Genomic DNA, 25,540 nt, shown 5'->3' on the forward strand with positions numbered 1-25,540 from the left:
TTTTTTCATGTTTTTCCTATTTTCTTTCGCAGTCATTTTGTGAACACAGATTGACGGGAATTTTTCAGCTGTAATAAGCACGCAGTAGCAGTAGTAGTAGTAGTAGTAGCAGCAGCAGCAGCAGCAGCAGCAGCAGTAGTAGTAGTATAGTTAGTAGTAGTAGTAGTAGTAATTTTTCACTGATACTAGAATGCAGTATTTTAATATGGCTAATTCCTCACCATTTTATTCATCAGAGAAACCGTCCGCACTCAAAAACATATAAATAAATAAAATAAAAATATAGCCTTCACATCCCTTCCACTAAAACGCTGGAGTTGGCTACTTAATTCTAATCCATAATCTTTTCATTCCAATGATATTTTATTCTAATTAACTCCTAACAATTTTATTCATCATGGCGAAACCCACCTTTGTCAGAGGGTCACACATTTCCTCTCCTTTGTCCCCGTCCCCTTCCCCCCTCCCACCGCCCCTGCCTCTGTGTTACTTGTAGTACAGAAAAATTCTAGGTATATTTTCGTCATCATGGGCGCGTTTGGTGGAAAATTGACGGCTTACAGGTTAATTTTCGAGTCAGAAGCGGGGGCAACTCTATTCCTGGAACCTCTTCTACTTCCATTCCCCTTCCCTTCTCATTCTTCCGTTTCTCAATATCCTTACCTCGTCATATTTCCCCCTCTCTCGCCCTCACTTCCCCCTATCCCTCTTCTTTCTTCCTAGTCTCTCCCTTCTCCTTCTCTCCCTTCCCCATCCTCTCTTCCCCTTCCTTCTCTCCCTTCCCCATCCTCTCTTCCCCTTCCTTCTCTCCCCTTTCCCCCTCCCATCCCTCTTCCCCTTCCCCCTTGTGATGATTTACAGAAGAATTTTCAGGATCAAAGGTAGACTACTTCACATCCCTGGAACCCTTCCCCCTCTCTCTCCCCCCTCCCCCTTCCTTCTCTTCCCCTCCTTTCCCCCCTTCTTTCTTCTGTCCCCCTCCCCTCTTCTTCTCTCCCCTTTCCCTTCCCTTCCCCTTCATCCGTTCCCTCCTTTCCCCCCTTCCCTTTTCTCCTTACATTATTCTCCCTACAACCCCATCCAACTCCATTCCTTCATCTTTCCCCTTCGTCCTTTCCCTCCTCTCCCTATCCCCCATACTCTTCCTTCTTTCCCTTCACCCTCTCCTCTCCCGTCTCCCTCTTCTCTCTCCTCTCCCCTTCCTCTTCTCTCACCTCTCCCCGTCCCTCTACTCTCCCCCCTTTCCCTCCCACCAATGATGATTTACTGATGAATTTACTGGCCCAAAATCGGGTTCCTTGCTTCCCAGGAACCCTTTTACCTCCACCCTCTTCCTTCTAGCCTTGACCCTCCACCCACTCTTTCCTTGACCCTTTCCCCCTCGCTCCTCCCCCTTACCTACCCTTCACCTCTCCAAACCCCTCCCCTCTCCCCGCCTCTCTCCATTCCCTCCCAATCACTCAATCCCTCCCCCTTCTACCTCTTAACGTACCCTTTCCATGCATCCCTTTCCTCCCACTCGCACAGGCCCTATCTCCTCTTTCCATTAATTCTATCCTTTGCTCACACATGTTGATTATATTTTATGGTAGAATTTTTCCCAACAGATAACCTCGTCATAGGCCAATTCCCTCCGTTATTAGCACTTCCTATACACCTCTATTTACACAACACTTCTTCATTTTCCTTACCCCTTCCTCCCACTCCCCTTACCTCCTCTTTCTCCCCCTTGTCCCCCATTACTTACCATCCCCTCTTCTCCCATATCAGTTATCCTCGTTACATACTCTCCCCCATTTTCTCCTCCCTCTTCTTACGCTTCTTCCCTCCTCCTCCCTCCCCTTTCCCCCTCCCTCCCCTTCCCCCCTCCATCTGCGGTCGGCACTTCCTCCGTCCTCTTCCCGCCCGCTGCGCAGTTGAGAGGTGAAAACATTTGTATCCTCATAATTACAACTCCTAATATTTTTAACTATTTTTTTTACACCGGGGGACTAGGACCTCACTCACTAGCTCAAAGTCACATATATAAGTTTAATATCCTCAGTTATGCGTGGTTAATGGATGTTTTGTTTTGTTTAATGGCGGGGAGTAAAATATTTCCAGGGATGAGAAAATGTTCGCCGGCCGCCATTTACTCCCGGCGGCGACTCTTGGCATCTGTTTACGTCGCTTAGTCGCCTGATACAATAGCGCTCACTTTGGTCCCTAACCCTCCACGATTTAAATGATGTACTTTCAGCTTTTTTTCTCCTTACTTCCAGACGATTTTATTCTGCTAAGGAGAGACTTTTCGAACTCGAAGGGTTAGATGCAGCCAGAATCCACACACAATGCCAAAAAAAAAAAATAAATAAATAAATAAATACCCCGTTCAGTACGAGAGATGTTTCCAAAGTTAAGCAAATCACAGGGAGATTTAAAAACAAATACAAGAAGAAAAATATGCGATTGGATTGAAGGGGTTAACTCTCTTGATGACAAAGCTTTATCTCAGCTAAATAAAATCGCCAGTAGGTAGGCAGAATATAACACCTGACTATCCTCCCTATACTCTAAATGGCCCTCTCACGATAGGGATAATTCTAGCTAACTTAAACAATTTCCAGCTAAATTAAACTGTTTTTCAGTTAACTTTAACTATTTTCCAGCTAACTTACGCTCTATATCCTTTCCACAGAACTTCTTCGTGACTAGCACCGTATTCTAGTGTTATTCTGTTACACGTGAGGGTAGAAAGAATACAATGAGTCAGTGTTGCACCAAGGATGTTGCAAAATGGCGGTGTGTGTGTGTGTGTGTGTGTGTGTGTGTGTGTGTGTGTGTGTGTGTGTGTGTGTGTGTGTGTGTGTGTGTGTGTGTGTGAGCTATCTTCCTATTTACTTTCGGGGTCTCCTCAGCCCAGTAAAATCGTCAGGTGGAAGCAAGTGGAAAATAATCATAATAAAAAGGACACTAAATGAAGAGAATAGCAAGATGACTTTTGATGTGACTACTGTATGAAAAACCCCACGTAAAATCTATCTATCTATCTATCTTTCTATCTGTCTATCTATAGCCAAACACCATAATTCCGTAAGGGGTGGCCGTTTGTGTGAGTTAGGCACCAGTGGACATCAAGAATAAAAATGATTTAAAATTAAGTCTGGAGATAGGAATAATACCAAATTCTTGTACTAATAAAAGGCAGTAAGAGTGCAGTAAGAAGGGGATTTGTGTGTGTGTGTGTGTGTGTGTGTGTGTGTGTGTGTGTGTGTGTGTGTGTGTGTGTGTGTGTGTGTGAGAGAGAGAGAGAGAGAGAGAGAGAGAGAGAGAATAAGGGAAAAAAAAGTCTAGCTGGTAACAGGACAAAATCTGAGCCATGGGGTGGTATTCTCGTTGGTAGAGGAAGCTCCCTAACACCTTATCCTAAGCGATTTATTTGGCTTATCACGCCTTACTGCCCGCTTCTGCGTTATATAAATCCTTCTACCATCATCATCCTCTGCATGAATGACCTACAAAAGGATATTAACTAGCCATATCCTAAAATAAACCGCTAAGGAAAAGGTGCTAGGAAGGATGCAAGAGTTAAGGGAGATTATATTTTTAACATATTTTTCCATGACGGTAGAAATAACAAAATAAAAAATGAAGGGATTTATGGAGACTGTTAGTATAAGCAATCCTTCAATACGAAATCGATCTTTAGTTAAATCTTAAGGTAATGATATGGTTGAAATTAAGACACGAAGATACTACGCATTAAAAAGGCTTATGGAATTATCTGTAGCCTAATCTGCTAAAACCGTCTTGCCTAAGCTGAGTCAAATCGTCCGGCGGTGCGTGGAGTATAATGAGTCACGATGGGAGGAATATACAAGGAGGATGTCGTAAGATGGCGGCGCTCTGTGTGTGTGTGTGATTGTTGTTTTCCTGTCTGTTGGGTGTTGTCACTTACTCTGCTCCGCCCACCACACGCACACATACTTGGAGACACGTACACACATACGCACACACACTATACAAATATGGATAACCTAACGCACGCACTGATCAGCTCGCACGCTTTACATGCACAGAGACACGCATAAGAGCGCATACACATACACGTACATATAGATACGCACACAATGACAGGCTACACCACCACAGTAAATATACACACACACACACACACACACACACACACACACACACAGATTTACGCACGCAATGACAGGCCATATACTGTATATATATATATATATATATATATATATATATATATATATATATATATATATATATAAGCACATACATAATTACAGGAGTCACAGATACATAAATCTCTCTCTCTCTCTCTCTCTCTCTCTCTCTCTCTCTCACACACACACACACACACACACACACACACACACAACGTATATCCCTTGTACTCCTCTACTTCTCTACGTCTCTTCATCCCACCAGAAGGGTAGAGTGGAGGAAAACAGAAGAGAAAACCGATAGACTACAGAAGATTTAAGAGAATATTTTAACCCCTTCACTTCAGGAGGATTTCTGAATAAAAAGATCGGGCAGTCGCTAAATTAAATGCTGACAAATTGGAAAGCTCTTTTTACCTGGCCTGGCTTTTATTTTGTTGGATGTATTTATATTTAACGTTCTGCTTAGTGTCCAGGCATCTGTGGATAATCTCTCTCTCTCTCTCTCTCTCTCTCTCTCTCTCTCTCTCTCTCTCTCTCTCTCTCTCTCTCAAAAATTCCTGGTTGATACATTTGATACGGTACCGTACTGTGTGTAATGGGTCGTCCTATTTCTAAGTTTTGTAGCAGTATATATTACTTTTAAAAACGAGAGAGAGAGAGAGAGAGACAGACACACACACACACACACACACACACACACACACACACACACACACACACACACACACACAGAATGCCAAGCTACAGATAAATGCACAAATGTAGACCAAACCATCAGATATCTAGGCAGGATCCATTTTTAGGGTACTCCCTTGTCCTGCCACTCAAGCGCATCCCAAACACACAACCCCTCAAGTGTGTGGTTGTGTTTTATGGCTGCGGGCCTAAGATAAACACCGACCTATTTCCAGCAATGTTTGGGCGTGTTTTAAAAGTTAACATTAATATTGGTGTTGTCTTTTCGTTTATTCTGGTAGCTGCTCGATTGTTTTTGTCCTTGGTTCCTCCTCTTACTGCTGTGTGTGTGTGTGTGTGTGTGTGTGTGTGTGTGTGTGTGTGTGTGTGTGTGTGTTCGACCTATTTACAGGATTTTTCGTGCGCATTTTGTTGTATCCTTAATGTAAATACTGCCCTTTTTCGCCTATTCGTGCATTATTTTTTCCCTTCTCCGTTCCTCTTCTGGATGTGGGCCTAAAGTAAATATGATCGACCTACTCCAGGGAATATTTCGTAGTGCTCTGTTTTTTCCCCTAAACTCAATAGTGTTTTTTGGTGTCATTTTTCTCTGGTTAAGAATTATGTTGTTTTTTCTTTTAATAGGAGACTTGGGGATTATTTTCTTATTTTATTTTTTCTATGGATTCCTTGGGAGTATTTTATTGTCATTTTTATACTGTATTGATGTGGGCTGTCTGCTTTATTAATCCTATATATTTTAGCTTTATTATTCTTGCATCAGTGTGTCTAGTGTCTGTATGTCTACGGTACCAGTCTATATATGTATCTATCTGTGTCTGTATGTATCTATCTACCTGATGAGGGCAGGGAGGACGTCCTATTCAAATATCCTTTCCCCATCCCCTCTCCCTCTCCCTCCCTCCCCCTCCATCCATCCATCACCCTCCCTGCCACCGCATTCATCCACCCTTTTAGCATTTTCCACCTCTCTCTTCCACCTAATAAAACTACCACGGCTGCTACTATACTGTCTACCAACCCTACCGTCGCTCACCTACCTCAACTGCTACTCTCTGCCACAACTACCACCACTACCACAACTACACCGCTACTGGCATAAATGTAATCACCTCCACCACTATTCTCACTACCACAACTACCATCACTACTGACCCCAACTTACCTAAACAACCTATGTTTAACCCAACCTACAGTAGTTTCAGATTAATCTAACCTACCTGAACCTAACAATACCGAACTGATCCTAACCTAACTTACCTGAACATAATCTAACCCACTTGAGCTTAATCTAATCTACCTGAACTTAACACATCCTTCCTAAGCTTAACCCAACCTGAACTAGCCTACCTGAACCTAACTTAACCTAATCTACCTGAGCCTAGTCTAACCTACCCGGTACCTGAACCAAGCTGAACCTACCTAGCTTTATGTATATTTAACCTAACCTCCCTGAGCCGAATCTAACCTTATCTCACCACTGTAAACCATACTTTTCTCCCTTCCTTTCCTCTCCCCTCCTCTCCTCTCCTCTCCTCCTAAACTAGCCTACCCTAACTTCACTCTACCTTAACCTAATACATTTTTCCCTTAACCGTACCAGCTGCAACCTACCTTAATTTTAATCTAACCTAACCCAACTCTCTTCTCCCCACCAGGCAAGTCTCCTCTCCTCTTCTAGCTTACCCTAACTCCATTCTAGCTTTACCAAACAACCTTTTCCCTTAACCTTACCAACTGCAACCTACATTAATTTTACCCTCACCTACCCTAACCCAATTCTCTTCTCCCCACTTGCCTACTCTCCTCTCCTCTTCTAACCTAACCTACCCTAAATCCACTCTAGCTTAACCTAACAAATTTTTACCTTACCTACTGCAACCTACCTTAATTTTAACCTAACCTAATCTAGCCTAACCTAACCTAATCTCACGTAACCTAACTCTCAATCTCCCCACCAGGCAAGCCGTACCAGACCGCCAACGCGTGCGAGGGTACAATGCTGAACATAGTGTGCGCGCCGGGCAACGTTATCAGCATCATCAGGGCTAACTACGGACGCTTCTCCATCACCATCTGCAACGCCCACGGCAACACTGAGTGGTCCGTCAACTGCCAGAGTCCACGCACGCACAGAGTATTGGCGGAGAGGTGAGGCGCGATGGGTCTGGTTACGTTTTGGGTTGGTTTGGTGTGATTTTGTTAGGTTTTGTTTGGTTGCGTTAGGTTTGGGTAGGTCTGCGGTTGATTTGGGTGGGTTTTAGTGGGTTTAATACTGCCAAAATCCACGCACACACAGAGTTTTTTGCCGCTGACGTGAGGCGCATTTGTTTTGGTTACGTTAGAATTGGTTTGGTGTGATTAAGTTTGTTTTTGAGTGATTCTGTTCGGTTTAGTTTGGTTGCGTTAGGTCTGCGATTGATCTGGGTAGGCTTTGAGTTTATCTGAGTAGGCTTGGTATGGTAGGGTTAGGGTAGCTTTGATTTAATTTGTCTTTAGTTAGTTTGATTTGGTACTTGCAAAGAGGGTTAGTTACAATGGCACTGGTTACCCTTGGCTACGCGCACATCCCATATTAACAGAGGTGTGTGTAAGTTAGAACTAGCCCTTATTTAGCTAAGTATGTTATTTTAGCTACGGCCTGACGATGTTTTTTCCCTGACATATACGCCTTCCTTAAGATGTAATGAAGAAAACAATAGTGGGTTCAGATAAGTCTTACAGCGAACAGACGGGGTAAAGTACTTCATATCATTCATCCAATCCTTTTACTGGCCTTATCCGGCATTCAGAGAGTGAGAGAGAGAGAGAGAGGACGGGATGCACTCTTCTTCCCACTATGCCTGTAAGGAGTACGAGAATAAACTGGGATTTTGCAGAAGGAAAGGAGAGAGAGAGAGAGAGAAAGAGAGAGAGATTAAAATGACAGGATGCACTTTTCTTCCCACTATGCCTGTAAGGAGTACGAGAATAAACTGGGATTTTACAGAAGTAGAAGCATATGACGGAAAACAGTAGAGTTACTCGTTACTCATAAACTCTACGGGAATAATATGTACCGGTATGTTTTCGTAGTATTGCTTTTCGGTAATATTTTAAACTTTTTTGTTTGTTTTTTTGTTTTTTGGGGATTATGCAGATGATTATACTCTTTTTTTTTTTTTTTTAACTCTAACCTGGCCTAAAATCTCCCTTTGATTATACTCTTATTACTCTAACTTGGCCAAAAATCGCCGTCTCTCCATCTTGAATCCAGAGTTGTATCAAGAAATTAGCATTAGAATATGATGCTTGTCACGAAGAATCGCTATGGAAACGATGTAGAGCCACAGCAGCTTATTGTCTTTTTCTGCCACTGGGCTTCGAGTAGAATATGATGCTAGTCACGAAGAATGGCTATGAGAAGGATGTGGAGCCGTAATATTGTCTTTTCCTACCATGGAGCTTGGTGAAATAAGCTACAAAAGGATGAAAATCTTGGCCAAGTTAAGGTGTAAAGAGTATAGTTAAAATTTAAGGCTTGTATAATCGTTCAGGAAAAGGATAACACATGAATACGGAAGTCGCACTTGAAGGTTTACTTGATGGCAAGAATGTGTATTTCTCCTTAATCCGGCATGGGAGATTATTCGGCATGGGAGATTATTATTATTATTATTATTAATGTTGTTGTTGTTTTGTTGTTGATGTTGCTATTATTATTATTATTATTATTATTATTATTATTATTATTAACAGAAGGGTAAATGCTAATGATCTTTATTATCCTTTAAACGGAAGATGGCATATGAAGAGTTTGAAAGTAGTTCAGTATTGGCAAGGTCTACGGCTTACTTCTGGGTAGACGCCGCATTTCTTAGTAATATGTCACCGGAAGGAATTTCTAAGCAGTTGTGAGAATATAAAGAATAACAATAAAAGCTTAAGGTCCACGTTATCATCGAGGAGGAGAAAAACATATGATAAATTCGAAAATAGGTAAATATTAACAAATTTTACTTTTCACTTGCCGGAGACAATGTGTTTCTTCCTAAAATGTACGTGAAGGAATATTCAGATTATTTCGAAGAGTTTACATAAAAAGAGTGAAAGCTTAATCATGTATTATAGTTAAGGCCGAAAATGGTTTGATGGCAAGTTTGAAAGTAGCTCCGTATTAAATTCCATGGTTTATATGCAAGTAAGCGCGTGTATTTCTTCCTAAAACGTCAATGAAAGAATATTATAATTATTTCTGACAATTTACAGTACAGAAGGAAAGCTTATGAAACTTTACTATCGATGAGGCTAACGAGGCCATGATGAACAGTCTGAAAGTAACTCGGTACATTAAAAACTCTACGGGATTAGTTTGCCAGACATCACACGTATTCCCGAAAAACTCTACGGGATTAGATTGCCAGACATCACACGTATTCCATAAAACTCTACGGGATTAATTTGCCAGTTATCAAGTACGTATTCCCGTCAGCCTACCCCATGAATTCAAGTTTATTCTAAGTTTATTCCTATGCAGTAGTTTATTCAAGTTTATTCTAAGTTTATTCCTATGGTTTATTCTTATTGTCACCAGGCGATTTTGTCCAATTTACGAGTAATGAAAAGGTAAATTAGGACTCTATCCAAACCTCCATCTCGAAAAAGTCATGAATTTCTTTTTACCTGTGTCACGTTAATCTACCCAGCACCTCTTCCTTATCAGTTTCTTTCTACGTGTGTGTGTGTGTGTGTGTGTGTGTGTGTGTGTGTGTGTGTGTGTGTGTGTGTGAGAGAGAGAGAGAGAGAGAGAGAGAGAGATTAAACGCAAAAATGGTGTGTGTTAGGTCTTTGGTGTTCCCTTCGTTATTTACCTAACTAAAGATCTTATTACAAGTGTTATTTCCTGCAGAATTTCGCAACACATCTCCCTGAGCGAATTATTCTGCATATTACACCTCAGCATCCTCTTATAAGTTACTGAGGAAGCCTATGTCGATATTAAAAAGATAAAAACACCAGACACAAAAATTTTAGCGTGAAATATGCTAAATGAATCGCCAAGAAAAAGGTGTAACGAGACCTACAATGTGGTATAATACGGACTAAAGGTTAATATGTGTTTTTACGTCTATTGTTGTTGCTTTCTAGTCTGTTTGTGGAAATAGATATACTCTCTCTCTCTCTCTCTCTCTCTCTCTCTCTCTCTCTCTCTCTCTCTCTCTCTCTCGTTTTCCGGTTCTTCTTCCTGTCTATCCCTCTTCTCATCTTCCTGTTCTCCTCTTTCTTGCCCATCTCTTCTTTTTCTGTTGTTCCTTCTTCCTCCTTAAATTTTTCCTACCTTATACCCTTCTTCTTTTCTCATTTTTCAGTCCTTCTCTTTCCTGTCTATCCTCTAAATACCGTCTACCTCTCCTGTCCTTCTTTCCCCCTCCTCCTCCTCTTCCTCTCTCCCCCTCCCCTTCCCTTCCTCCCCGGGGTGCTGTAGCGGGGTAAATTAAGGAGGAGTAGGCCTTTCCTCCCCTGCCTTGGCATTTATAGGCCTTCCTTCCTTCCTTCCTTCCTTCCTTCCTTCTTTCTTTCCTTCCTTCCTTCCCCCTCCTCCCCACGCCCCTACCTTTACCACTCATGTACATCTTTTCCTTTCTTTTTTCCTGCTTACCTTTTTCCCCCAGTTCCTCTCTCCTCTCCCCCACTCTCTCTTTTCTCCCTTTCTCTCTTTTCCCATGCCTCAATTTTCCTTCTCCTCTTTTTTTGTTCATTCCTCTTTCCCCGCTTTCCTGTATCTTTTTTTTTTTTTTAATTCCTTTTTCTATTCCCTCTTCTTATCTTTTTTCTCTTCCCTCTTTACTTCCTCCCTGTCTTCCTTCCTCCCACTCCATCCCTACCCCACTCACGTCCATCCTTCTTAGCCTGTCTTACCTCTTTTTTTTTCTCTCTCTCTTCATTTTTCCATTTTTCTTCCTCTGACCTTTCTTCTCGTTCCTTTTCTGTCTTCCTCTCTTTTTTTTTTTTCCTCGTTCCTCTCTCCTCCTTACTTTTCATCTCTCCCATTCTTTTCCCTTTTTCTCTCTATCCTGTCCTTCTCATCTTTCTTTTCACTTTTCTCTCTTCCCTCTTTTCCTTCACCTCATTTATCTTCTTTCCTCTCTCCTCTCTTTTCTCTCTCTTATTTCCCATCTGCCTCTCTTCCTTGGTTCCTCTGTTTTTACCTCCTCTTTCCTGCCTCCTCTCTCCACCTATCCTCTTATTTATAGGCTTCTTTCCCCGTCCCCGCCCACCATACTCTCACCTCTTTCCTCTTTACTTAGTCTCATTATCATTTTTCCTTCCCCCCTCTTTATCGCTACTCTTTACTCTTCACTTCTTCCTCTTTATCGCTATTTATTCTTTACTTCCCCGTCTTTATCGCTATTTACTCTTTACTTCTCCCTCTTCATCGCTATTTACTCTTTACTTCCCCTCTTTATCGTTAATCTTCACTCTTTACTTCTCCCTCTTTATCGCTATTTACTCTTTACTTCTCCCTCGTTATCGCTATTTACTCTTTACTTCTCCCTCGTTATCGCTATTTACTCTTTACTTCTCCCTCTTTATTGCAGCTCTTTACATCACCCTCTCTACCGTACCTTTAATCTCTCTTCTACTTCTCCCTCTTTCTTCTGCCATTTTTTTTCCTTCCTCTTATCACTCTTTCTCTTCCTTCTATTTTTCCCTTCTTTCACCGTCTTTCCTCTTTTTTTTTTTTCTACATCTCTTATTCTCAGAGAGAGAGAGAGAGAGAGAGAGCGAAGAAAAAACTTAACTCAGTGCTTAACTTTTTTCGGGGGATGGGGGGAGGGAAGTAGGGGTGGGGGAGGGGGGTCTGATGGAGATAAACGGTGCTCTGGGGAACGGCGCCCCCTCCCCCTCCCTCTTCCTTCCCTACATTACCCCTCCCTAACTCTTGTTTCTTACCCATCTTCCTTTCTCCGTTTCTCACCTCATATTCCTCACTTCCTTTTAGCACTTCCTTTCTCTTCCCCTTCCTTCTTTCTTCCCTTTCCCCTTCCTTCTTTCCTCCCCTTCCCCTTTCTTCTTTCATCCCCTTCTCCTTCCTTCTTTCTTCCCTTTCTCCTTCCTTCTTTCCTCCCCTTCCCCTCTCATCCTTACACTTCACCCTCCCCATCCTTCTTTCTTTCTCCTCCCTCTTTCACATTTCTTTCCTCTTCCTCCCTCATCTCTCCTTATCCAACCATCCATCTACCAGTTCCTCCCTTCATCCATCCATCCATCTGTAGTGTACTTGTCTCTCTTTCTCCCAGTTATCAGTTTGTCATTAGTGGATCCATTCACCTCAATATTCTCCTTTTACTTATTCAATTATCCATCCACTTGTTCTACCTAATTAGCTGATGACAAAACACACACACACACACACACATACATCGTAGAAATAAGAGATCTGGGCTTTTTATACTGTTGAGTTCAGTAATTTTCAGACCGGGCTATGGATTATTAGTTTAGTAATTTTAAGACTGGGCGATAGATTATTAAGATTAGCCTACCGTAATTCTAGGATATATATACCGTAGCAACCACCAATGTAGTATTAAGCCTGTCTATAGCAGTGTACAGACAATGCATAATATTGCCCTGATTCTCTTTACCATGAAACAGCAAATTCTTCTTTATTTCCTAGGGCGGTTTTACTGATCATGTGCAGGACGGATTAGTATTATTTATTACTCTTTTATTTCATGGTTTTGTGTTTTCATATTACGCAGATCTTGCTAAAATGGACTATTATTTTTCATTTTAGGACGGTATCTGGGTAATCGTGATGTATGTACCATATATTTTTATTTCTTCTTATTGGTGAGATAGGTGATGGCGTTATTAGTAGTACCAGTAGATTTATTTTTTTATGGTTGTTGCTGCTCCTATTATTATTATTATTATTATTATTGTTCTTGTTGTTATTATTATTGTTGCTGTTGTTGTTTTGTTCTTGTTATCTGTATTACTCTACTAATCCACGTTTCTTTCAGAGCAGTATCCATGTAATCCTGTCTAACACACCCCATATTATTAATATTATTATTATTATTATTATTATTACACACCACAACAGATGCAGCAAGACTTGCAGTACGAGCATCGACAGTAACTATCACTATTATTATTATTATTATTATTATTATTATAGATGCAGCGGTCGAGAGAGTTGCAGCATGGAGATCAACAGTGACGTTTTCGGCGACCCTTGCCCCGGCACACACAAATACATCGAGGTTCACTACGTTTGTGGTCTAGGTAACGATCGCAGCCGAAACTGTACGGGCAGAACACTTATCACCAACTTACACTAACCACAACTAACCTCTAATACATCCAAATCGTTCACTAACCTCTAACAACTAATCTCTAATAAATAAAATCGTTCACTAACCTCTAACAACTAACCTCTAGTGTATAATAATCGTTCACTAACCTCCAACGTCTATCCAGCGTTTACTAACCTCTGACTTTTAATTTGCATCCATCGTTCACTAATCTCTAACTTACATCTAACGCTTTCTAATCTCTAAAGGGTGCCTACTAATCGCTAACCTAACGTGTGCATCCATATTTGATTAACTTCTAACGTTTATTTGCCGTTACGTCACCTACTTGGTGTATTTATCGTCAACTACCTCAAAGTATATCAGCCAATTGCTAAACTTCGTTACTGGGAAAAATAAAAATCGGCAAAAAGCTATCATGTTCAGAGAAAACTCAACGAAAGAGTCCCCAAATCAAGATTCGTTCAAGATGCACACACACACACACACACACACACACACACACACACACAGAAGTGAAACGTATACAGTATAAAATTACCACTATTTTGGTCACCACGTCAAATTGGGCAACAACAACGAAATGGTTTGTTCTAGGGTCACATTTGGTCTTGGAAGAACCTAATTTATCACAAAGCAAGCACTAATCTCCATCCCTGACGAAATAACTTTGTCGAGTAGTGCCGAATCAAATAACAAGAACACATTATTATATGCACTGCAGGCTCCGTAGCTCCGTTTTCTTGGCGAATTATCCTCATTGTAACTCAGCATTCTCCAGCATGTTTTTCACATTTTGTTTTTCTTATCGACAGAGACTGCATTAGTAATATACAAGAGGATATTCGAGATGTAATATGCAGAATTAATCGCTGAGGAAATGTTACAAAGTCTGCCAATACCACTCGTAATATGACTTACAGTCCTCGAAATGATTATGCCAATTTGCACCTGTGCAAACATGATCAGGAAAGCACAAAAAATCGCGTGCCGTAAGCCGGAATAATGTACAAAGTTCTCTATTCACACTCAAACGCTAATCAAGAATTTCAAAATATACAAAGTTCGTAATTCGGAGTCACAGCGCTAATCATGAATGTCAAAGTGTACAAAAGTCGTAATTCATCGTCAGAACACTAATCAAGAATTTAAAAATAGACACAGTTCGTAATTCAAAGAGCAGTAATCAAAATTTAAAAGTACAAAGTTCGTAATTCTGAGCGCTAATCAAGAATTTCAAAATGTACAAAGTTCGTAATTCTGAGCGCTGATCAAGATTTTCAAAATAGTGTATACTGTAGAATAATCGTAATCCTGAGCCCTAATCAAGAACTTCTACATGTACAAAGTTCGGAAGTCTGACCGCTAATCAAGAATTTCAAAATGTACTAAGTTCGTAATTCTGAGTCAAAGCCCTAAACATAAATTTCAAAATATGCAAAGCTCATGAATTTCAAAATGTACAAAGCTCGTAATTCAGAGTCAGAATGCTAAACCAGAATTTCAAAATGTACGAAGTTCCCAATTCTCACTCAGAACTCTAACAAAAAATTTTGAAATCGTTTTGCACCCTCGAATTTCTTTATGCCAATGAAAATCCTCGGTCATTCGCCTAAATAAAACACAAAGTTAATTCACAGCTCACGGATTAACCTCAAGTCACGAGAAAGTTAAGGTATTTTCATTATATTTTACCATCAAATTTACACTTAATCCCATCAACTCATTTATTTCATTAATTCTAGCTACCTCCAAGGGATTTCCTTCAGCATCAGAGCGACTTTTCGAAGTTTGGTGGTTAGATGAGGCCTTCACAAACCCCTTCACTCAGAGGCTTGTTCTAAAGTGAATAAATTGAATAAAAATCGTCTGGTGGTAACGAGTAAAAATATAATCGGACTGAAGGGGTCAAGGTAGAACTTAAGAATGATGATTTAGGCTATGGCATCAAAAGCGTCCTAACGCCTCTTCCTTAGCGATTTATTATGCCTACTACACCTCTTCCTTAAACCTTTATCATTAATAGCCTAAAAACTACCATCATCATCATCATCATCATCATCATAACCACAAAGTACCATAAACATATCATTAATGGTCTACAAACTACAATCATCATCATCATCATCATCATGACTACAAAGTAACATAAGCCTTATCATTAATAGGCTACAAACTATCATCATCATCATCATCATCACAAACTACCATCAGCATTATCATTAATAGCCTACAAACTACCTTCGTCATCATTATCATAATCACAAACTACCATTAACCTTATCGTAAACAGCCTACAAGTTATCAGCATCAGCATCATTAATAGCCTATATAATACCACCATCCTCGTCGTTGTCATTATCATAATCATTATCATAACCACAAACTACCATCAACCCTATCATTAGTAACCTTTTTTTTCATCATCATCATCATCATTATTCCTAAATTATCTGCAACCTTTTCATAACTCGCGTTTATCCACCATCATCCTCTAAAAAAGAAAAACAACAACAGGATACTTGTTTTTCATTCCCTAATTATTTTACTTTCCTGGCGCAAATAAAAAAAAAAAATAAATACACAGAAACACATGTGGACATAAAACAATGAACAGAGTTTCATATAAACAGAAGACAAGCATCAGAAATACATGTAAGCAGAAGAAAATCGAGTTTCTGCATTGGATATAAACGGCTTACCTACACCATGACGCCTTCGTCCCACGGCCAGCCATTAGCGCGTCACGTATTTTCTTTCTTCTTACGGCTAAACCGTTTCGTTATGTTCACTATCACTGCCATCAAAGTAACTTCCGAAGTGCTGTTGTACATCATGGGACACTAAATCTCCCGTCAAATGCCATGCTGTGGTAGTTAGGGAAGAATAATCACCCCAAACTCACGCACATCTACCCGACCCCCTGATGTAACATGCACTGCCCAGGATACCGCACGTGGACAACTATGTCGAGAGGCGCACGATATGGCAAGATTCTTTAACAAGCCTACATTTATTTAACTCAATACAAGTGGTATTATTATAGTTGGTCTCTTCTGGTGTACAGAGAACATCGGCAAAATAGCAGTGTTCCATTGATTTCGCATAAAATCGAACAAGAACGCCGTTAAAATTAGATAATCTAAATCTGAAGATTTTGTTGAAATTTTGCATAGTTACCAGACAGCGTAGGTTCCCGTTGTTTTTCCGTGGGCTTTAAATATCCTAAGCGTCGCTTTAATAGCGTAGTAATTGAAAGGTAGCTAATGAGTGAGATTATTTATGCCTAGGAGAGAGAGAGAGGCTGGAGGGATGAAAAATGGGAAAGAGCTTGCTTCAACCTGCTTGTGGGGAAGATGGAATCGTAGGGTATTAATTTCTTATAAACTTTTAATCCAAGCACATACTGTATGCTCTCCTTTCTTTTAGTTATTGCTCTAGAAAAAGAAAATAGTATGTAATTCATACAGTAGACTGCCTTATATTACCAAATTAATAGTGTATTTTGTACGTGGTAGGAGAAGTAATAGTAGGATAAGAGAAGTACTCTGTATTTGAAAATATGGAGGGAATGGGGAACGAGTGATTTTGCCGGTTTGTTTTTATGTGACTGAACAGGGCCAGTCTCGTAACTTTAATATTAAGTTGTGATGCACGAAATTCGATTAGCTTTAAGTTATGAGGTAGGAATGAGTCTCCATGGTCACTAGTCAAATCGACCCCAACTGGATGGCGTTAGGAAACTCCATGCCAGCCAGTGTCCTCAAGTTCTAGGCTTTTTCGACTCCTCCAATGGGCTATTTTCTTCCAGTTGATAAAATGGAGATCTATGTCACGTAGTATAATCATATTTAATCAAAATATTCACGTTGACCATTAAAGAGCTTCGGATGATGCCTGGGAGGGTGTCTGTGTGTGAGTGAGGTGGAGGGAGCAGAGAGGGAGAGGAAGCCCGAGGAGGGATGGTGCGGAGAGGAGCGAGGTGGATAGAGGAGGGGGAGGAAGTTAGTGAAAAAATTAAATGTTGAGAAGCTGAGAAATGATCGTTTAATACCTGCGTTAAGGCAGAGAAGAGTCAATGAACTGGGCGCAAATGGATCTGAAAAACTTGACGAAATGCATATAGGAAGTGTTTGGTTAAGAATATTAAAGCTGTGTGTGGTGTCGCAAGGTTAGAAACAACACTCTCATCACTTTAAGCTTAAAATTGCCATCCCCATCTTAAATCTTGTGCTGTAAAAAGAGATTGACACATGGACATGGTGGTAGTCACGAAGAAAGTGCTATGGAAAGGATGTAGAGCCTTAGCACTCTCTTGACACTGAGCTATGTGAAGTAAGCAGCAAAAGGACGAAAATCTAAACCAATTTAAATTAATAAATAATAGTAAGAAAGGTAGGGTTGGTGGGATGACGAGGGCAGTGGAAGAAAATAGGAAGATGTGGCAAGAGTGGATTGAAGAAAGGGCTTGAAATGAATGACGAAGGAAACACACTGAAAAGCAAGCGAAGAAGCTATACTCTTTTCACCTTAACTTGGCCCTTATTTTCGTCCTTTTGTTGCTTATTTCACGTAACTCAGTGGCAGGAAAAAGACAAGGCTGTCTTTACATCTTTTCCATACTACTTCTTGATGGGGAAATTTCGTAACACTTTTCCCTAAGCCATTTGTTTTACAAATAGACATCTGAATTTCATTTTGTATGTTTTCGGTGCATACTGTGTCGATAACAAAGTGATATACATTAGACAAGAGAATGTTCAAGTTTAGTTTGCAGAATAAATCGCTGAGGAAAAGGAGCTACGAAGCCCCCAGGTCCGAAGGTATGTTGATGAGCTCATTAGGATTTGTAGGTGTGCACGGGAGATAGGGAGTAAAAGATGGGGATGGCGGGAAAGAGAGAGAGAGAGAGAGAGAGAGAGAGAGAGAGAGAGAGACGTAAAAATGAGGATGCTGCGAAATAGGTAGGGTGGAAAGAAATAACTGATTGCAGAGAGAGAGAGAGATGAAAGATGGGGATACTGGGAAATAGGGAGTGTGGAAAGAAATGACTGATGGCAGAGAAGAGAGAGAGAGAGAGAGAGAGAGAGAGAGAGAGAGAGAGAGAGAGAGAGAGAGAGAGACGCAAAGACTGGGATGCTGCAAAATAGGTAGGGTGGAAAGATGTAATTGATGGCAGAGAGGGGGGGGGAGACTGAAACTAACTTTAATGCCAAGAAAATGAAATACTGTTTAACTACGACAAGAAATAAGCAACTTAGAAGATATCACCATACTGAAAGGGATATAATCTAAAACTTCTTTCCTTCTCTCCTCTTCAAATAATCCAGTTTCGTGCTTTAAATAGACGTTAATATCTCCTAATGGATTCCTCACTTTGCCAGCCTACAGTACTTACGCATCCAACGCACAAAATAAACTTATTTTGATTTCGCAGTTTGATAATGCGTGATTCGCTGAAACGGCGGGGGGAATGGTTTTTCAATGTATTTTTGATGCAGATTCGTGTTTTCGTGCAATTATTTCGGTGGATGTCAGAGGACTGAACATCACTTTTGTCGGGTGATTTAACGTTGCTTTAGAAGAGGGTAATTTCAGCATTACTTGGTGTAATCTCAGTAGTATAGATGCGCTGCTATTAGTCATTGTTACCGAGTCTTGAGTAAAACTAAGAACTAACTTTTCAGCTAATATTTATGACACGTTGATATGTATATGGCGGGCTCTGCGCCAGGAAAGTGTCAGCGTTCTGTGGGTATTCTCATTAGCTAACAATAAAGTGAGAATTCTTAATCTGACCTAATCCAGTCGAACCCTACTTCTCTAATACAGCCCAGCCCAACCCAACCCGAACTAATGTGTCCTGTCCTAGCTTTCCGTTCCTGATTTCGCTTTTTAGTTGGTTAGTAAAAACATCCACAACGCGCTGTAGTAGTTCTGGTATTTGGTGAAATTATCCTGAGAATAAGAAAGACCGTAAGAGTGTCCCGAACTGTTGAAAATACCCTCTTCTATAGCACTTTTTTTCTGCACAGGTGTGTATAATTTCAAAATGTAGCTAACTGTAGTGTACTAACCTGTACTAACTTGGTGGTGGTAGTGCAGCGTTTTAAAAATGCACCATGTTTTTGTTACAAGCTGCTCCGGAAAAACTTCTTGTACCATTGAGGCCAGCACTGCCCAGTTTGGCGACGGGTGCCCAGGTACACACAAGTACCTGGAGGCGCATTACCAGTGCAAGACAGGTAACGAAAGAGTACTTGTGGATGGTTCAGAACAGTGAGTAGGAGAGATCTAATCCCTTCAGACTGGGGACCTCATTTATATAATCTTGCTACAACCAGATGATTACATTCAGTTCACGAGAGACCAGTACAAGCTATGAAAAGTAGTTTCATAGTAGTAGTAGTAGTAGTAGTAGTAGTAGTAGTAGTGTCATCTGAAACGTAAACCCATTGGACTGCAGGCTGAAGAACCCCTACTTCAGCAGTCCGCCATCCCCTTTTCGGGGCATAGGAAGGGAGGTGAGGGGCGTTTGCATATGCATGGTTATATTAGTGTCACAACATGGTTTCCCTCTCCAGTACCTGCTGGTAACAAGAATAAATTGGAAGTCATTATACCAAAACAATTAATTATGTGCATTGCGTGGGTCACTTCACAAATAACAACGTGGTGTTCGCCATCTCGACGGATCAGTTGCCTTTCAGTATCCGGAAATTTGCCGAGACTGAATGGAACGGGCTAACAGCCAGTAGTTCTGACTGGAAAAGGAAAAAAAGAGTTTTATCCTGCTGTGGACTGATTCAGGCTGATCATTAAGACCCATAGATCACAGCTTAATCTTGTATAGCAGATCTATCAGCCCATGTCCGGCTCGTGCAAGCCAGCTACTAAAATGCATATACTGTATAAATATATCTGTAGTTAGTCCCTTTAATATATCAGTTAAGTTCTTCATAATGTCATTCCTTCATAATGTCAATACTGTTTCCTTAGATACAACTCTGGCCACAGACTATCGTTTTGGCATTGACGTTTTCAGTATGATGACTTGTGGTTTATTCTTGCTACTCCCAGGCAATGTTATTTATCATACGGGGGATCTAGTTTGGTGAAGGGATTAATGAAGGCTATATCTTACCTCACCAGTTAAAAAACTCTTAACTGGGTAAGTTTGTCTGGCGACAGCAAGAGCAAGGTATAAATGATGTCGTCGTAGTGTAAAAGTTATTTAAATTATGTCTGTAGACTGCTCTAAGTATAGAGGACCAGAGAATGCATACCCGCACCATGTTATGCAGCTGCTGCAACCCACAGCAATTCAAATGCAAATGTTACAGATTTTTTAAATGAATGGAGGACACCTGTAGTCTGGGGTATGGATTTTTTCTCAATTTGTTTTTACTTCCTCTATTCATCTTATGAAAAAAAAAAAAAAAATACAGGATGCGTGAGATGGACCCTGTAAGAAACTCTATGGAAGTTTATTTCCACTCTTCCCCGGTTCATTTCAAGTGCAGGTAACTACTGATTTTTTTTTTTTTTTCTACGAAGCGCACGACAATCTCCTTGTAGTGTGAGGGAATTAGGTATCTTCCTAGTTTTGTCTGAAAATTATTTAAACCTAACAAAACAGAACCAAAGTTTTAACTTTTGAGATGAAATTTTATGTCCAGTAAATTTATATTCAGTGACTGACATTGTTAAAAAAAAAAAAAAAAACTTTTAGATGATTTAGCCATTTGGACAGAATGGAGAGAGAGAGAGAGAGAGAGAGAGAGAGAGAGAGAGAGAGACTGACTAAAAAAATGTATGTGAGTGAGATGGAGGGGGAGAGGAGGAGGGAGAGACCAAGAATGAGGTGTAGGGAGGGAGAGACCAAGAATGAGATGTAGGGTTGGAGTGGGAAGATGTATGAGGGAGTGGGTGTGTGAGTTGGAGGGATGGCAGCCAAATGGCAGAGGACCCGCCCTATGTTTGTGGCCATCCCTTACGATATTAAGGCATCTGGCAATAAATACCTGTAGGTAGATAGATAGGAATTTTTCATAGTTTGGTAATTCTGTGTAGTACTGCAATTTTGTATACAATAATTCATACTTCTCATAGTAAAAATGTACTGTATGTGGTGTCCTGGGCTTTTCATATAATTGTATACTGTATGAACTTGAGGTGTTTCCATTATTTATCTCATGACTTTTTCTCCCCACCAGCCACCTCCACTACTACCACTACTGCACGGCCACGCCCTCCCTGGTTTGTGGCCACACGTCCCCCTCTCCTCATCATCCCCTCCATCAACACCAATGAAACCTCCTCCACTGCCTCCACTCCACTTCCTAGTACCACTACCACCACCACTACCAGCACTACCACAACTACTTCTTCCACTACTACATCTACCACTACCACCACTACTACCAGCACTACCACCACTACAACCCAGCCACCTCCAACAGTACCACAGAGGGTTGATGTGGAGGAAGTGGAAAGTGGCCATGGGCTGACCCCAGCCAGCAGCAGCACAACATCCTCTCCCATCACCCACCACCCCAATCAAGCATCTGTGCCCTGGTGTCCACCCTCGTATGGAAGAGGTCTCGTCTGGAACTGGACGAGGGGCGGAGAAGTGGCAGTACAACCATGTCCAGGTGGAGCCCTGGGATGGGCTCGTCGACCCTGCCACACTAATAGTTGGGCTGGGGCAGTGGATCTAAGTGAATGTCGCAGTGTGTGGCTCACCACACTGGAGACCCGAGCCAATTCCCAGGATTCTTTGCTGGGTGTGGCTGCTGATTTGGCCACAGTGACATCCAGCAAGGCTCTGTATGGTGGAGACCTCACCACAACAGCACGTCTTCTGTCCAAGTTGGTCTCACGAATGACTCGCCACCTCAGCATATACCCAGACCCCCGTCAGCGCCAAGCATTGGTAGCAGAGATGCTTCAGGCAGCTTTGACCACAGGGTCAGCCTTGCTGGCAGCTGGCCTTGTTGGACCATGGGGAGATCTAGCATCTAGAGAGCGGCGCCATGCTGTCTCTCAGCTCATGGTGGCTTTAGAGGAGGCTGCATTTCTATTGGCAGAAGCTTTGCCTCCTGCCAGCCAATCTGCTCATCGTCAATCTCACGTGTTGGCCTCAGTTAGAGCAGCTGCCACAGATGGAACCCCAGTGAATTTTCCCTCCATACAAGACAGAGCTTTGGACTGGGAATTTCCAGACACAGTGACATTGCCACCTAAGGCAGTGTTCGAAAACAGATCTGGACGAACCACCCGAGTAGTATTCCTCACTTACCGCCACCTTGAGGACCTACTGGCACCAGGTGCAGAACCTCTGGGACCAAGAGGCACTAATGTGAGCCGGGTGGTCAACTCCCGTGTTGTTTCAGCATCTTTAGGACAAGGCAGACACATTCAGCTGCCTGAACCAGTGACACTAACCTTCACACTGCTGCGGCAAGACAACCTTACACAACCATTGTGTGTATTCTGGGACTACACCACGGAGACCTGGAGTGATGAGGGGTGCTGGGTTCTCCGAAATAACCGCTCCCATGTCACCTGCCAGTGCCACCACCTCACTAATTTTGCCGTCCTTATGGAAGAGGTGGGAACAGGAGGGGTAGAGGGAGAGGACCCTCGAGCAGCATTGCGTATCCTGACATATGTGGGGTGCGTGGTGAGCCTAGTATGTGTAGGAGGATCATTGCTTTTACTATCTGTGTTTTGTGGCCTCACCTCACCACGCACAGCACTGCACCGCCATGTGTGCTTATGTTTGGCTGTGGCAGTTGTGGTGTTTGTCGTAGGAGTGTGGCGAACTGATGTCCCTATTCTGTGTGGGGTGGTGGCTGGACTTCTACACTACTCAATCCTGGCTGCCTTTGCCTGGATGTTCATGGGAGGTAAATTTCTCTTCAACCAATTTGCAAGATACTGTACTATGCTATATTGTACTGATATTTTAGGTTCTTATACACTAATGGGTAATATCAGTTAGACACTGTACCAACACCATCAAAACTCTGTAGAAATTTTCCTGCCAGCTGTGGCAGTGCAAGGTGTTACATGCAATATTTTTGTGACAGCATTAAGAAACACATATGAGAAAGAAGAATACTCTGATGTTTGGGGAGGAAAGAGAAATATGGAAGGCAGGACAAAATATAACCTGGATTGTCTGTGATCTTCTCTGCTGAGAGTTCATTGGTACATTTGCAACACCATTCTGTTGCTGATTTTTGCTCATGCATGGAATTCTAATGCAGGCATATAAAGTTCTCCTTTTCTTAGTGTTCTGCCTCATGAAGTACAGTATATTCCTTTTTGTTGCATTCCATTTTGAGTTGTCTTTTCTCATACATTGCAAATGACCTCAGCAGTTGAAGAAGCAGATTTCTATTAAATCATTTTATAATGCAAATATAAGATTTCAGACTAAGATAATGATCTCTTACAGGGGTGCATGTCTACCTGAGTGTGGTGCGTTCAGTAGAATGTGAGTCACTGAGACTACGATGGTGGCACTATATACTAGCCTACGGTGTGCCCTTGCTTGTTGTAGCAGTGGCAGCTGTGATAGATCCATTTAGCTATGGCACAGATGACTACTGTTGGCTACGCACAGATAACTACTTCGTATTTTCGCTTGTGGGTCCAGCCCTCTTGCTTCTAATAGCACATGTAATATTGCTGGTTTCTGCATTTATACACACCTGTCGTCTTTCATCAGACGATGCTCTCAAAACAAAAGAGGTGGCTGTCTAGACTCCACCACGCAAGGTAAGGATTTTTCTGTTTCATGGTGTGTTAAGAATATTTATTTAACCTTTTCAGTACGGTCATATCTTTTGTAAATTATTGTTGCTGCCTCTATTCACCTTTTAGTACACCTTTTTTTTAGCAAAAAGGGTTTCTGATATTTGTTTCTAACTCCTTCACTGCTTGAAATCATCAAACAATGGCGAGAATAAACTTAAGAAGACTATAGTACGGAAGGAGTTGCTTGCAGTTTTAGGGCAGTTGGCTTGATTCATTGTGGTCATTGACATAAATCTTATATTAAAACCTTTTTTTTTTTTTTGAGAATGAGTGATTGGATCAATTGTCTCTGTACAAGGCTAGTAATTGCCTCTGCAAATACTATTATGTATTTATTATTAGCATACTACTAAGCCTTTCTCTCTCTCTCTCTCTCTCTCTCTCTCTCTCTCTCTCTCTCTCTCTCTCTCTTCCTGTGATTTTTTTTTTCATATTCCTTCCACAACCCTTCTTCCACTTCCATAACTCAGTTGAATCACAGTAAACAGAAAACAAAGGCCAAGTCTGAGATTATTTCGAATGAGGCGGTGACGTTTTGACCCATTTCATGATATTAGTTACAAGAGAAGGGAAGTCTAATGTTCGATGCCCCAACCCTCCTCCCATGCCATTGGAGTTACGAGGATATTTACAAGATGAGCACTTGACGGTGCAAACAGAGATGAAGTTAACATCTTTCTGCCTTGCTTAGTCACCTTGACAACATGCAGGAAACTTATGGCTATTGTATTATCCTTTCTCCTCTTTCCTATCATAAATCTCACATTATATTTAACCCCATCTCTCATGTGATATATTTTCTCATTATTCATAAAATCACCTAATAATCAATTATTTACCTCTGAGGAGACCTTTCAAAGCAGGGAGTATAATGAAAATCATTTTTATCCTATCACAGCAACATAAAATTGTCTTGAGCTACTATGATTAATGTGAAAAGTATGTTCTGAGGCTGAAGGGGATAACAGAATAACTACAGTACGCCCATTATGCATGATATTAAGATTCTTTAATTACATCAAGCGAGTAGACAGTGAGCATTCCTGCTTATCACACTGACCAGCCAACTCTCTCTGCAGATGAGGCTTATGACGGGGATGCCGCTGAGAATGTCCACCACCAACAACACTACTGTACAGCAATTCCTTCGTCTGCACCTTCCATATCTTCTTCTACCCCTTCAACATCCAGCTGTGTAGCGTCCTTGTGCAGCTGTCCCTACTCGGCAAAGAGCTGGTCGCCTCCTTCACAGTGCAGAGATCCATGGCGGAGTTCAAACAGGGCCCAGACATGCTCATCAAAGCTCAGATGGCCAAACAGGGTTGCATTCTAGTGGGCTTAGAGGCTTTCTGGCACCTCTTCCTTATTGACTTATGCTGAATATTGCACCTTACTGTTCTCTTTTATGGTATCTAAATCTTGGTAAAAATTGACAAAGAGTGTTTAAATAACTTATAAGAGAATATTAATGTGCCTTCTTTTGGAATATATTTGTAAGGAAGAGATGTTAGGGAGCTTCCTTAACCGATGAGAATACGGTCCATGTTTATT

The 25,540-nt window shown here is 41.3% G+C and overlaps 1 protein-coding gene across 1 annotated transcript in view; it reads left to right on the forward strand.

The window, feature by feature from the left end:
* The window catches only part of LOC145405459 (latrophilin Cirl-like), a 32,531-nt gene extending 7,207 nt beyond the window's left edge, over positions 1-25,324 (forward strand). Inside the window, exons 2-6 of the mRNA XM_080276805.1 lie at positions 6,824-7,013; positions 19,301-19,407; positions 21,379-23,073; positions 23,628-23,950; positions 25,069-25,324. Coding sequence (XP_080132931.1) covers positions 6,824-7,013; positions 19,301-19,407; positions 21,379-23,073; positions 23,628-23,935 — 2,300 coding nt within the window. The 3' untranslated portion in view covers positions 23,936-23,950; positions 25,069-25,324. The remainder of the gene's footprint in view (positions 1-6,823; positions 7,014-19,300; positions 19,408-21,378; positions 23,074-23,627; positions 23,951-25,068) is intronic.
* Positions 25,325-25,540: the final 216 nt, after the last annotated feature.

This window comes from Coenobita brevimanus, chromosome 67 (genome assembly GCF_032717465.1).
Source record: "Coenobita brevimanus isolate Jiangsu-jjx chromosome 67, ASM3271746v2, whole genome shotgun sequence".
Classification (NCBI taxonomy): Eukaryota; Metazoa; Arthropoda; class Malacostraca; order Decapoda; family Coenobitidae; genus Coenobita; species Coenobita brevimanus.